Raw genomic sequence first — 13,703 nt, 5'->3', positions numbered from 1 at the left:
TTGGCCCTCCAGTAAAGCTTCCCAAACTGAGCCCCCCTTAACTGGTCTGGAGGCCTTGCTAACTTGCATGCTTGATAGACATTTTGAAAAAAGCGGTATAAATTCCAGAGATTGTCTCTTGAAAATAAATCACAATTTCCTTTTAATTTTTTATTTCTTTGGGAGTCCAAAAAATTCTGAGATACTCCTGTTTTGGACTTGTAGGGTTAACTAAATTGCTCAGGACCATTTTATAGCACAGTTTCTTTAAAAGAATAATGACTAGGGACACCTGGGTGACTCAGGTGGTTAAACATCTGGCCCTTGAGATACCAGCTCAAGTCATGATCTCATGGTTTGGGGATTGAGCCCCACTATCAGCACAGAGTCTGCTTGGGATTCTCTGTCTTCTTGTCTATCCCTCTCCTGCTTACTCTCTCAAAAATAAACATTTAAAAATAAATAAATAAATAAATATAATGACAAGACTTCCAAAGGGCTTCATCTTAGATTGCATTTATTGACCTCTTTATTATTCTTAAAATCTAGAGTTTAGACCAGGAGGCCAAAATGAGAATTTTCTCAATTGTTTTGTGAACTGATACAATGGCTAGAATCATCCAGAAAAAAATAAGGTCACTAAGATTTATTAAAGTTTCAACTTAAAACCTCATTTTTCATTTTCAAACAAATAAAAATACTATGTCTTATAGTTAGGGATACAAGTACTTAGTTATCCTTGTTGGAATAATGGTTCTCCTCTATGTGGGGGAAGTCACTGTACAGTTAGGAACTGGGAAGCAGGGGGCTGAAATCTAAGAAGATAAAGGTCTTTCTTGGAACAAAGCTAGTTATCAGTCACCACCAGATCACTATTGTAGCTAGAATTCCAGAAATGATGAATAGAAGTTCATCTTCTATTTGGTCTTCATGGATTATACCTGTGAAGCAAAAAAAAAAAAAAAAAAAAAAGGACAGTTTGAAGAAAACACCTAAAATATTTTGGTAGCTTTTGGGAACACTGTGTTGTCTTCCCAATATATTCCATTTTTCCTCATTACATAGCAATAGTGGTTTATGTGGAATAGACCCAACTCCTATTCAGTTGAGGGAAGGCTGTGATGGGTCTAGATCAGTAAGAAATTCCTCTTCTCTCACCCCCATCCCTTGCCAGAATGATGGGGTTAGTTTATAGCAATCCCATGGGCATATGGATTGGTTCAGGTGTGCCCTCAATTAGTGTGAAGTTCAAGACTCTTACCAAGACAGTGGACTACACTGATTTGATGTACAGTGTATATTTGACTACACTGATAGGATGTCACTTTCTGAGATTAGTTACAAGAAAGCTGTAGCTTCCATCTTGCTCACTGTAAGGATAAAGCACATGAGAAGTAGTGAGGTATACTATGTAGAGGTCTCCAGACAACAGCCAATGAAAAACTGAGGCCCGAGTTCACCGGCCTGTGAGGAACTAAATCCTACCAACGACCACAAGAGTGACCTTAGGAAGGGAATATTACTCTAGTTGTGCCTTCAGATGACATTGTAGCCCTAACAGCTTAACTGCACACTCATGAGAAACTGTGAGCCAGAGTCCTTAAGCTAAACTGTTTCCATATTCTGGACTCATAGAAAGTGTCAGATAAAAAATGGTAGTGGCTTAGTCTTCAGAGTAATTTGTTAAGCAGCAAAAGATAATTAACATTCTATCATAAGAAAAGCTAGATTTTTTAAATTTGCAATTAAAAGCATGAACACATACTTGCTAATAGTAATTTAATAATGAGGTTATTAGACATTAGTCTTTATACACAAGTGAATTTATGATTTATAGAAATCATGCAGAGAAAAAATTCAACTACCTACTCAAAGCTGTCTCTATTTTTTAGCCTTTAAAAAAAATTTATTTAAATTCAAGTTACTTAACATACAGTGTAGTATTGGTCTTAGGAGTAGAACCTGGTGATTCATCACTTAAATATAACACCCAGTGCTCACCCAACAAGTGTTCTACTTAATAACCCATCACCCATTTAGCCCATTCTGCATCCACCTCCCCTCTAGTAACTGCTAGTTTGTTCTTTGTATTTAAGAGTCTCCTATGGTTTGCCTCCCTCTGTTTTTATTTTTCCTTCCCTTTCCCTGTGTTCATCGGTTCTGTTTCCTATGTTCCACAGGAGTGAAATCATATGATAATTGTCTTTTTCTGCCTATTTCGCTTAGCATAATACATTCTACTTCCACCCACGTTGCTGCAAATGGTAAGATTTCATTCTTTTTCATTGCTGAGTTAGTATTCCATTGTGTGGAGTACTTCCACACACACACACACACACACACACACACACACACTACATCTTCATTATCCATTCATCAGTTGATGAACATTTGGGCTCTTTCCATACTTTGGCTATTGCTGATAGTGTTGCTATAAGCATCAGGGGTGCATGTGCTCCTTTGAAGCAGCTTTTTTGAATCCTCTGAGGAGCCTCCATACTGTTTTCCGGAGTGGCTGCCACCAGTTTGCATTCCCAACAGCAGTGCAAAAGGGTTCTTTGTTAATTATAGACATTTTGGCAGGTGTGAGGTGGCATCTCATTGTGGTTTTGATTTGTATTTCTCTGATGATGAGTGATGTTGAGCATCTTTTCATGTGTCTGTTGGCCATCTGGATGTCTTCTTTGCAAAAGTGTCTATGCATATCTTCTGCCCATTTCTTCACTGGATTGTTTTTTGGGTATTGAGTGTGATAAATTCTTTATAGATTTTGGATACTAACCATTTAATATGTCATTTGCAGATATCTTCTCCCATTCTGTTGGTTGTTTCCTTTGCTGTGCAGAAGCTCTTCATCTTGATTAAGTCCCATAGTTTATTTTTGCTTTTGTTTCCCTTGCCTCCTGAGACACTCCTAGTAAGAAGTTGCTGTGGCTGAGGTGAAAGACGTTGTTGCCTGTGTTCTCCTCTAAGATTAAAAAAAAATTTTTTTTTAACGTTTATTTATTTTTGAGAGAGCACAAGCAGGGGAGGGGCAGAGAGAGAGGGAGACACAGAATATGAAGCAGGCTCCAGGCTCAGGGTCGCTGACAGCGGGGTTCGAACTCACGGACCATGAGATTATGACCTGGGCCAAAGTCAGATGCTTAACAGACTGAGACACCCAGGTGCCCCTCCTCTAAGATTTTTGATGGCTTCCTGTTTCACATTTAGGCCTTTCATCCATTTTGAGTTTATTTTTGTGTGTGGTATAAGAAAGTGGTCCAGTTTCATTCTTCTGCATGTTGCTGTCCAGTTTTCCCAGCACCATTTGCTAAAGAGACTTTTTTCCATTGGATACTCTTTCCCACTTTGTCAAAGATTAGTTGGCCATACATTTGTTGGTCCATTTCTGTGTTCTCTGTTTTGTTCCACTGATCTGTGTGTCTGTTTTTGTGCCAGTACCATACGGTCTTGATGATTACAGCTTTGTAGCAGAGGCTAAAGACTGGGATTGTGATGCCTCCTGCTTAGGTTTTCTTTTTCAATATTACTTTGACTATTTGGGGTCTTTTGTGGTTCCATACAAATTTTACGATTGTTTGTTCTAGCTCTGTGAAGAAGGCTGGTGTTATTTTGATAGGGATTGCATTGAATGTGTAGATTGCTTTGGGTAGTATAGACATTTTAACAGTATTTGTTCTTCAAATCCATGAGCATGAAATACTTTTCCATTTCTTTGAGTCTTCAATTTCTTTCATAAGCTTTCTATAGTTTTCAGTATATAGACCTTTTACCTCTTTGGTTAGATTTATTCCTAGATAGCTTATGGTTTTTGGTATAATTGTAAATGGGATCGGTTCTTTGATTTTCCTTTTTTATACTTCATTATTGACATACAGAAATACAAACGATTTTTATATGTTGAACTTACTTCCTGCAACTTTGCTGAATTCACGTATTAAGTTTTAGCAGTTTTTTGGTGGAAGCTTTTGGGTTTTCTATGTAGATCTTCTATGTAGATCATACCATCTGTGAAGAGTGAAAGTTTGACTTCTTTGCCAATTTGGATGTCTTTTATTTCTTTTTATTGTCTGATTGCGGAGGCTAGGACTTCCAGTGCTCTGTTGAACCACAATGGTGGACATCCCTGTTGTGTTCCTCCCCTTAGGGGGAAAGCTCTCTGTTTTTCCCCACTGAGGATATTAGCTGTGGGTCTTTCCTATATGGCTTTTATGATGTTGAGGTAGGTTCCTTCTATCCCTACTTTCTTGAGGGTTTTTATCAAAAAAGGATGCTGTATTTTGTCAAATGCTTTTTCTGCATCTATTGAAAGGATCATATGGTTCTTCTCCTTTATTGTGGTATATCACATTGATTGATATGTGAATATTGAACCAACCCTGCAGCCTAGGAATAAATCCCACTTGATCATGGTGAAAAATTCTTTTCATGCACTGTTGAATTTGATTTGCTAATATCTTGTTGAGAATTTTTGCATCCAGGTTCATCAAGGATACTGACCTGTATTCTCCTTTTTAGTGGGGTCTTTGGTTTTGGAACCCAGATGAAGCTGACTTCATAGAATTGAGTTTGGAAGCTCTTGTTCCATTTCTATTTTTTGGAACAGTTGGAGAAGAACAGGTATTGACTCTTACTTGTCTAGTAGAATTCCCCTGGGAAGCAGTCTGGCCCAGGACTCTAATTTGTTGGGATATTTTTGGGAACGGATTTAATTTCTTTGCTGGTTATGGGCCTGTTCAAATTTTCTATTTCTTCCTGTGTGAGTTGTGGTAGTGTGTGAATGTCTAGGAATTTTGTTCAGTTTGTTGGCATATAATTTTTCACAGTATAATTGTATTTCTGTGGTGTTGGTTGTGATTTCTCTTTAATGCATGATTATATCTATTTGGGTCCTCTCTTCTTAAGTCTGGCTAGGGGTTTATCAATTTTATTGATTCTTTCAAAAAACCTGCTTTTAGTTTCGTTGATCTGTTCTACTGGTTGTTTCTATATCGTTTATTTCTGCTCTAATCTTTATTATTTCCCTTCTGCTGGCTTTGGGCTTTATTTGCTGCTCCTTTTCTAGCTCCTTTAGGTGTGAGGTTAGGTTGTGTATTTGGGACTTCTCCTCCCTCTTTAATTTTTAATTTTCTAAAAATGCTTGTTTTTTTTTTTTAATTTTTTTTTCAACGTTTATTTATTTTTGGGACAGAGAGAGACAGAGCATGAATGGGGGAGGGGCAGAGAGAGAGGGAGACACAGAATCGGAAACAGGCTCCAGGCTCTGAGCCATCAGCCCAGAGCCCGACGTGGGGCTCGAACTCACGGACCGCGAGATCGTGACCTGGCTGAAGTCGGACGCTTAACCGACTGCGCCACCCAGGCGCCCCTAAAAAGGCTTATTTTTGAGACAATGAGAACACATGCTTGAGCAGGGGAGGGACGGCGGTGGGGGGCTGGGTGGGGAGACAGAATCCCAAGCAGGCTTCACACTGTCAGTGCAGAGCCTGATGCAGGGCTCCAACTCACAAGCTGTGAGACCATGACCTGAGCTAAAATCAAGAGTCAGACACTTAACCAAATGAATCACCCAGGCGACCCCCTTTCTTCTTGACATAAGCCTGTTTTGCAATGTATTTTCCTCTTTGGACTGCCTTTGCTATATCCCAAAGGGTTTGGACTGTCATGTTTTCATTTTTGTTTCCTCATAGGTATTTTTTCATTTCTTCTTCAATTACCTGGCTGACCCATTAATTCTTTGGTAGGATGTTCTTTAACCTCCATGTATTTGAGGCCTTTCAAATTTTTTCTTGTGGTTGATTTCACGTTTCATAGCATTGTGATCTGAAAATATGCATGGTATGACCTTGGTCTTATTGTACCTATTGAGGGCTGGTTTTGTTACCCAGTAGTGATCTATTCTGGACATCGTTACATATGCACTTGAAAAGAATGTATGTTATTCTGCTTTAGGATGAAATGTTCTGAATATATCTGTTGAGTCCATCCAGTCTAGTGTGTCATTCAAAGCATTGTTGTTGATTTTCTGCTTAGATGATTTGCTGCTGTAAGTGAGGTATTAAAGTCTCCTACTATTATTGTATTACTATCTAGGAGTTTCTTTGTGATTAACTAATTTGTATATTTGTGTGCTCTCACACTGGTGGCATAAATATTTACAATTGTTAGATCTTGGTGGACCGTTAATTATGGTATAATGCCTTTCTTCACCTGTTGTTAGTCTTTGTTTTGAAATCTGGTTTGTCTAAGTATGGCTACTCCGACTTTCTTTTGACCTCCATTAGCATGATAGAAAGTGAAGGGATGGAGAACCATCTATCTGCAAGGGTCCTTAGGTCCAAAATGAGTCTCTTATAAGCAGCATATAGATTAAAAAATTTTTTTTTTAATGTATTTATTTTTGAGAGAGAGAGAGACAGAGCATGAGCATGGGAGGACCAGAGAGAGAGGGAGACAGAATCCAAAGCAGGCTCCAGGCTCTGAGCTGTCAGTACAGAGCCTGACTTGGGGCTCGAACTCAAGGACTGTGAGATCATGACCTGAGCTGAAGTCGGATGCTTAAGTGACTGAGCCACCCAGGTGGCCCGGTTTTTTTTTTAATCCAATCTGCTACCCTATGTCTTTGGATTGGAGCTTTTGGTCCATTTACATTCACAGTGATTATGGAAAGATATGAATTTAGTGCCACTGTGTTATCTGTAGAGTTGGTGTTTCTGGTCATGTTCTCTGGTTCTTTGTAGTTTTTGCTACTTTGGTTCTTTTTTTTTTCTCCCTCCACTCAGAGAGTACCCTTAAAATTTCTTGCAGTGCTGGCTTAGTGGTCACAAACTCTTTTAGTTTTTGCTTGGGAAACTCTTTATCTCTCTTTCTATTCTGTACGACAGCCTTGCTGTATAAAGGATTCTTGGCTGCATATTTTCCCTATTCAGCACATTGAATATTTCCTGCCACTCCTTTCTGGCCTGCTAAGTTTCAGTGCACAGGTCTGCCACTAACCTTCTGTGTCTGCCCTTGTAGGTTAAGAATCTTTTGTCCCTATCTGCTTTCAGAATTCTCTGTGTATTTTGCAAGTTTTACTATGATATGTCATGGTGTTGACCTGTTTTTTGTTGATTTTTGAATGGGCTTCTCAGTCTCTTGGACTTGGATGCCTGTTTCCTTCCCCTGGTTAGGGAAGTTTCTCAGCCATAATTTGTTCACATAAACCTTCTTTTTCTCGCTCTTCATCTTCTGGGACTCCTATGATACAGATGTTATGTAGTTTCATGGAATCACTTAGTTCTCTAAGTCCCCCTTGTGATCTAGTAACCTCCTTTCCCTTTTTTTTCAGCTTCATTATTTTCCATAATCTTATCTTCTATTTTACCTATTCTCTTCTCTGCTTCTTCCATCCTCAATGTCACTATATCCAGTTTGTTATGCATCTCAGTTAAAGCAGTTTTAAGTTCATCCTGACTAGTTCTTAGGTCTGTGATCTCTGCAGCAGTGGTTTCTCTGGGGTCTTCTATGCTTTTTTCAAGCCCAGCTAGTAGTCCTATGACTATTGTTCTAAATTCTTGTTCAGATATATTGTTTATATCTGTGTTGAACAAGCCCCTGGCTATGATTTCTTCTTGATCTTCCTTTTGGGGAGAATTCCTCCATCTTGTCATTTTGGCTAAGTTTCTGTCTTTTACATGTCTTAAAAACCTGTTATGTTTCCTGTATCTGAGAGTACCACTATATTAAAGAGGAGTCATACACTGTCCAGGGCCTGACACTCTAGGAGCATACTCTGGTGTATGATATGTGCATTCTGCTGTTGTTTTGGCTGCTCTTTCCCACTGGTCAGTCCTCTACAGAACTCTTCCTTGTTTGCAGCGGTGAAGTGTTTGGACCTCTAGGTAAGCTTTGATTTGTTGGTTGACGTAACCCTGGAAAAAAAGGGTGGGGGGAACTAATCCTATAAAAAGAGAAAAGGAACAGGAACAACAACAACAAAAAAACCCAAACAATCAGAAACTATAAGGTTGATTCCAAAGAAAAAGGGGGAAAAAAAAAAAATCAAACTATGAGCCTGATTCCAAAGGAAAAAAGGAAGAGGTTAAAAAAAAAAAAAAAGAACTTCTGTTGGTGCCTGGGTGCTGTGCTAGTCTGGAGGAGAAGCGTTTTAGTATCACTTTTGACCCAGTAAATAAACCGTTGCTGGCACAGAGGGGTAGGGTGTGGTAGGCTCTCGCTTCCATGGGGGCCACTATGTTGCTCTCTGAAGTCCCACCATGTTGGGTTTGGGGGGGTGTGTAAAATGATGCCACCCCAATCTTTGTACCAGGACTGGGGATTTCAACCCCTGCTTCTCAGGCAGCCCTCATGGATTAGGGAGGGAAGTCAGCTTGCCCTGTGCCAAAACTCTCTTGCATTTTTCCTTGGTGAACAGCTGGGATTCAAAACCCAAAGTCTTAAAGCACCCAGCACAAGGCAGATTTGCTCCCCACTCCTGGAGTAAAGCCTCTCCCCGCTTCTGATTAAAGACCCTAAGCTGGCACCTGCAGGGACTTTTGTCCTTGGGGTGGCAATAAACTCTCTTCCAAAAGTACTCCAGGAAGGGGACTGTTCTCTACCAGTGGGCCCAAGGGATCAGAGATTGCTACACCATGCTATGCCCTTGGGGGCCAGGGTCCTCCTCCCCAAGAGCATGCACCATGGCTCTGCTCCTGAGAAAGTAACACACTTCTGAAACCTCACAGTTTCGGGTCCAAAAGCTTTTGACAGAAGAAAAACTGGTACACTCAGTACTTCTCACTCCCCAGTCCATGGTCCAGAGAGGTTTTCCTCTTGTGCAAACACGATGCTGCACTCTCACAACCCCTCTATTTCTCTTCTTTTGTCTCTCCACAGAAAAAGGTTCCCTCCCCTCCCTGGCTCTGCTATTTTATCTTCCCCAATTCACATAGACGCACCTTGCATCTGCTAGATCCTTCTGCTACTCAACAGATCTATTTCCTGTGTGTTCCAAGTAATCTGACCTCAATACAGCTGTTTTTGAGGGAGGAGGAAAATCCAGGGTCCCTTTACTTCTCTGCCATCTTAACCGGTCTCTCCCTGTCTCTCATAGGGAAAATGATGTAATGAGGGCCCATTCATTCAGAATCCCTTATAATACTGAGTCTGGGCAAAGGTCTACCTTTGATTATTTACATTATTTGTGTAAGTAAACAATGATTACAAAGGAAGTGTTAAGTCCACTTAAAACATCTATTGTCAAAAGTCCTCAAAAATACTTTAACGCCATCTGTTTATATACAAGTTTTAAATACGTTAATTAAAAATGATTCTTGATTGTATTATTCATTAAATAGGGAGGACTTCTGGGTAAGGCATTCTTTGTTATTTTCTTTACCTGAAGCTCAATGAAACAAATTCCAACTTCACTATATTTTTAGAAGGGCCTGCTGAATTGATGTTTACACAGGTCAACCTGAGCTCATTCCCTATGTAAAAGCCTTTGTTTTACAAGGTCCTCAGGGGAGCAGGGTCATTTGAAAGCCACTGGGAATAAATTGGGCAGTAGTGACTGTGCTGACTCCTTATGTTCAATTAATTATCAAGCAGGTTCAATAAAGGGATGCTGTTCCTTCTTCTCTGCCAAAATTCCTCTCCTTCTCATAAATTTAAAGATGTGCTTGAAGAGCTTTTTGTTTTTGTTTTTATAAAAAATAACATGATATATATCAAATGTGCTTCTGTGAAGTAGATAGGATTGGAGGCAGAGAGGGGAATTTTCCTTTTTAAAATTACTTCTGTATTAGTTTTTACAGTAAGCTTGTATAATTCAAGAAATTGAAAGTTAAAAAAGAAAAAAAAAGCTCCCCGAGAAGGTCTCATTTGTAGTTTTGGCTAAATTTCTTCAATCTTAACATTAAATCAATACTTATCTGAGCACCTGAGAGAATGAAGTGAGAAGTAAAAGGAGGGAAGGGAGAGGTATGATTAAGGCAGGATGAAAGAGGGGACACTCTGATAGTTGTGAAAAAGGCAAGAACCTGGGAGAGTAGAGGACGGCTATGGCTATGTGCCAGGGAGCAAGGTCCGGATTCAACAGAGCAGGACTTGTACATTCACCGGCTTACCTGCAAAGGAGATGACTAAGCTATTGGCTGTGTTGGGAATGGTTTGAAGAGGGAAGTAGGAGGAAGTTCTCAGTGGATGGCTACAGTGGTTAGGTTTCTTCCCAGGAAATAGCAATGTACTTTAACGAGTAAGATGGGACATAAGGGATGATCTAGGTTTGAGTATGAAGAACTAGCTGCAATCGCCTCAAAGGAGGAATAACAACAAGGATGGGACAGAAAGTAACAGAAGTGGGGAGGAAGTGAATGGGGCAGCTAGGAAAGAAAGGATACCATGTTTTTCCTTAACAAACTGAGGATATCTTGAGGTCTATCCTTAGTTTTTAATATTTCTAATAGGAAAAAAGATTCCAAATGGGCAACAAATGAAAAAAACAAACCAAAGTAAAACACAATCCAACTCACCACTCTGGTTAACAGCTGGTTTTAAATATGAGAGTTAAGCTTTCAAGGTCTTCATTCTTTAAATGTAATTCTTTAAGCAGAGTCTCTATAAACTGTGTGAACACCACGTTTTCCTGAGAATGCTTCTGAATGCCAAGAATTGGGGTCAGTCTGAAAAAAACAAAAATATTAAATGCATATCCACAAAATAAGAAGGACTAAGGGGGCTCCTGCCTTCTACATGGCAGAGGGAATTTTGTTAAATTGGAGAGACTTCATCTATCTGCTATGACAAAACCCCCTGAGACAGAAGGCTTTACTAATAAAAGCAGAGGAGAAATCTCAGGAAAAGACTGAAAGATCAAGCATATTGTTAAGTATGGAAATAAACCTAAAAGCCTGAATCTATAACATGTTCTTCATTACCCCAGAAAAAGCCACCAAGTTCTTCTCAGAAATGAAAATGAAGTATTTCCACTTGGGGAAAGGAGGCTGTGGAAAGAAGCTTGGAGGTGAGAATTGCTTTTAAACTAAACTGAATGTTTATATCACCTGAAAAATAAAAAAGATAAAGACAAATAGGATTGTATTTTGGATGAAACCTTAACATTTTTATTTTTAGAACACTAAACAGATGAACTACATCTTATATGGCATTTAATACAAACTTTTTAAGGAACACTGCTTCTTTAAGGCATTTCCAGCAAATACTCCTGAAGACAGATTACATATAATAGTCTCAAAAGTAATTTTCAATGAAATGTCATTAAATATTCACTTTTTAAAAATCATGCTTACCAATCAAAGATTAAAACCATTACTTTTCATATATTTCATATATATATGTAAAATATATATACTAATGATATGTAATTATATACTTATGCATGTTCTCGAGATTATATACTTATACAAACAATTATATACTAAAGCATCAGCCTTTGTAAGTTATATTTCTGGAGAGCTTTTGGGGAGAAAATTCTTTTATCCTTAAACAGTCTTAAACTTACCACAAAGGTCTTCCAGATGCTTTAACACTGGGCACTGCCACCAGGCACATCAAATATAAATAAAATAACCTTCTGATTTAAATCAATAAGGCTCAAGGAATCGGCGTGGAGCAATTCCACAGTAGTGAGTGTGGAAGGCAAAATGTTATTTTCTGAGAGACAGATTCCTTCCTTGCTTAGCCATCTCATACAGAAAGCCAAGTAAAAGGAAATATTTGTTACTACTATCTAAAGATGGCTGGCACTTTGAGAAGGTGGTAAATTCTCTATATTCCTCAAGGTATCTTAGCAAGAAGTGGAGACTAGATGACTCTTCCAGTGAAATCCAGAGTTCTACATGGGAAAACCACTTTAGTGTATTCCTTCCCCACCTTTCCTATATTTCTTTACAGCTAGAGAATGCGGTACCAGGTTTTCACATTTTACGAGCTTTGTCTACAGGTATTCCCCAAAGGTAGGAAACAGGACAACCCAAGCTTTCAATGTCAAGCCCAAGCAGGCACTTGGGCAAACTGGCATTTGTGGCCAGCTATTCCTGAGGCATCTTCCTGCAGTGAAGGTGGAAACCAGAAGTCAACTCTGGCTTTTCTCACATGTATCAAGTTTCTCCTACCCTGCAATAAGACCAAAGTTACTGGGGATTGGATAACGTTAGCTAAAATAAAACCAAGAAGTCAGAGGAGGTAGCTCGGATATGTCAACTCCATACAAACCTAGCTTTTGTGTATATTTAAGAACGGTACTTACATGGCATGTCCAAAAGAATTCCTCTGGCTTTCAAAGAAACTAGTATTTGGTTCATATATGAAAAGAAAATCTCAATAACTTCTCAAAGTGCCATTCGTATGTTTTAAAACTTACCCCTCAGCTTAGATGTAAGTGGTGACTAGATTTCTCAACCTGTGTGCCCATATGAGAACAGAAAATGAAAAGATCAAGAAGCAGCTTCTAGGAGAATTGTTCTATCAAGTGCAGGGTTATAAAATATTTTAGGAATAGTTCTGATACTTCTCTAGCAAACTTACAGGGCTTAAATTATAATAACTTCATTATGTGTTCAAATACACCTAAATGTTTTGTTTAGAAAAAAAATGTGGGTAGACAGTGATGTAGAAAAGACCCTCAGATCCTCTCCTGTATGACACACTGAATCTACACCTACATGTAGACCAATTCCTCTTAAAGAACTGAGGGCTGACTGAACAGCTCCTGCCCAACCAAGGATTGAGGGACCACCTAGAGAAAGGAGCAATGGAGACATAAACAACAGGAATCCTGCCCTGATGTTGCAAAATGCAGTGGAGAAGGATAGTACTGAGGGACCAGGAGTAGATCTCAGCCCTTATAGCACAGAAAAAAAAAAGCCACACTTTAAAAGGGCATCTAGAATATAAAGGAACCAGCTCTCTAGAGCATCAGATAAAGGGCAGGGAGCTGCTAGACCATGCTCTGTGGGTCAGAGGTACTGGCCAGTATCATTGTTTATGTTCCCTCTCTACCTTGATGGCATAGACAGAAGCAGGGTACAGGCACCGGAGTTGGTCTGCTGCTTCACTGAGCCCCAGTCCCCTAAACCACACTAGCCCCACCTGCCCTGCTACAAGGAAAAAAGGCTGTAGACAACAAGGACAACTAGTATATAAAGGAATGAGCCCCAGGGAGTCTGGCAAAGGGCCAGGGAGCTGCTGGAATGCTGTGGCGTCAAAGGTACTAGTGCATGTCATTGTTTATGTCCCCACTGCCCCTTCACAGAATGTACCAAATCAGGGTCTGGGCAACCTAACGCACACCAGCTCTAGCGGTCTCCCCAAGGTAGCCACAGTGCAGTGCACACTGAACCACCCCTAGACAGCACCCACTACAGCTCCAGCTGTCTTGTCAAGGCAACAGGGCCCAAATCATCCTGTACCTGTTTCAACTCTAGATGATTCACCAGGGCAACTACTGCACAGATTGCCCCTGAGACCTCCTAGCCCGCACAGCTGTCCTGCCAGGGCCCCTCAAGTGCAGACAGCTCTGAGACCTGGCTGGTGTGTGTCTTAGCTCCAGCCATCCTGCCAGCATGTTCCTCACATGGAGTGCCTTGGGACCCCTGGCCTATACCTGATTTAGCTCCTGCTGTCCCATCAAGGAGCACCCTGTGACTCCAAGGCCACTTTGGTTCTAGCTGTCCTGGCAGTGCGCCCCCTGTGTGGGGTGCCTTAGGACTACCTTGTTC

The 13,703-nt window shown here is 40.0% G+C and overlaps 1 protein-coding gene across 2 annotated transcripts in view; it reads right to left on the bottom strand.

The window, feature by feature from the left end:
- Positions 1-479: 479 nt before the first annotated feature.
- RPAP2 (RNA polymerase II associated protein 2) overlaps positions 480-13,703 on the bottom strand; it is a 98,675-nt gene continuing 85,451 nt past the window's right edge. Inside the window, exons 12-14 of one of the 2 annotated variants that reach the window (XR_006584548.1) lie at positions 10,497-10,646; positions 1,241-1,349; positions 480-920 (exon numbers count right to left, since the gene is read on the bottom strand). Coding sequence is in view for 1 of the 2 variants with exons in the window: in XM_011284871.3 (XP_011283173.1) it covers positions 10,505-10,646 (142 nt within the window). In the remaining variant the exon portion in view is untranslated. The remainder of the gene's footprint in view (positions 921-1,240; positions 1,350-10,496; positions 10,647-13,703) is intronic. The other variant, XM_011284871.3, reaches the window with a different exon arrangement.

This window comes from Felis catus, chromosome C1 (genome assembly GCF_018350175.1).
Source record: "Felis catus isolate Fca126 chromosome C1, F.catus_Fca126_mat1.0, whole genome shotgun sequence".
NCBI lineage: Eukaryota > Metazoa > Chordata > Mammalia > Carnivora > Felidae > Felis > Felis catus.
Note: the sequence above shows the minus strand (reverse complement) of the source record. Positions and strands in the feature narration are given on the sequence as shown.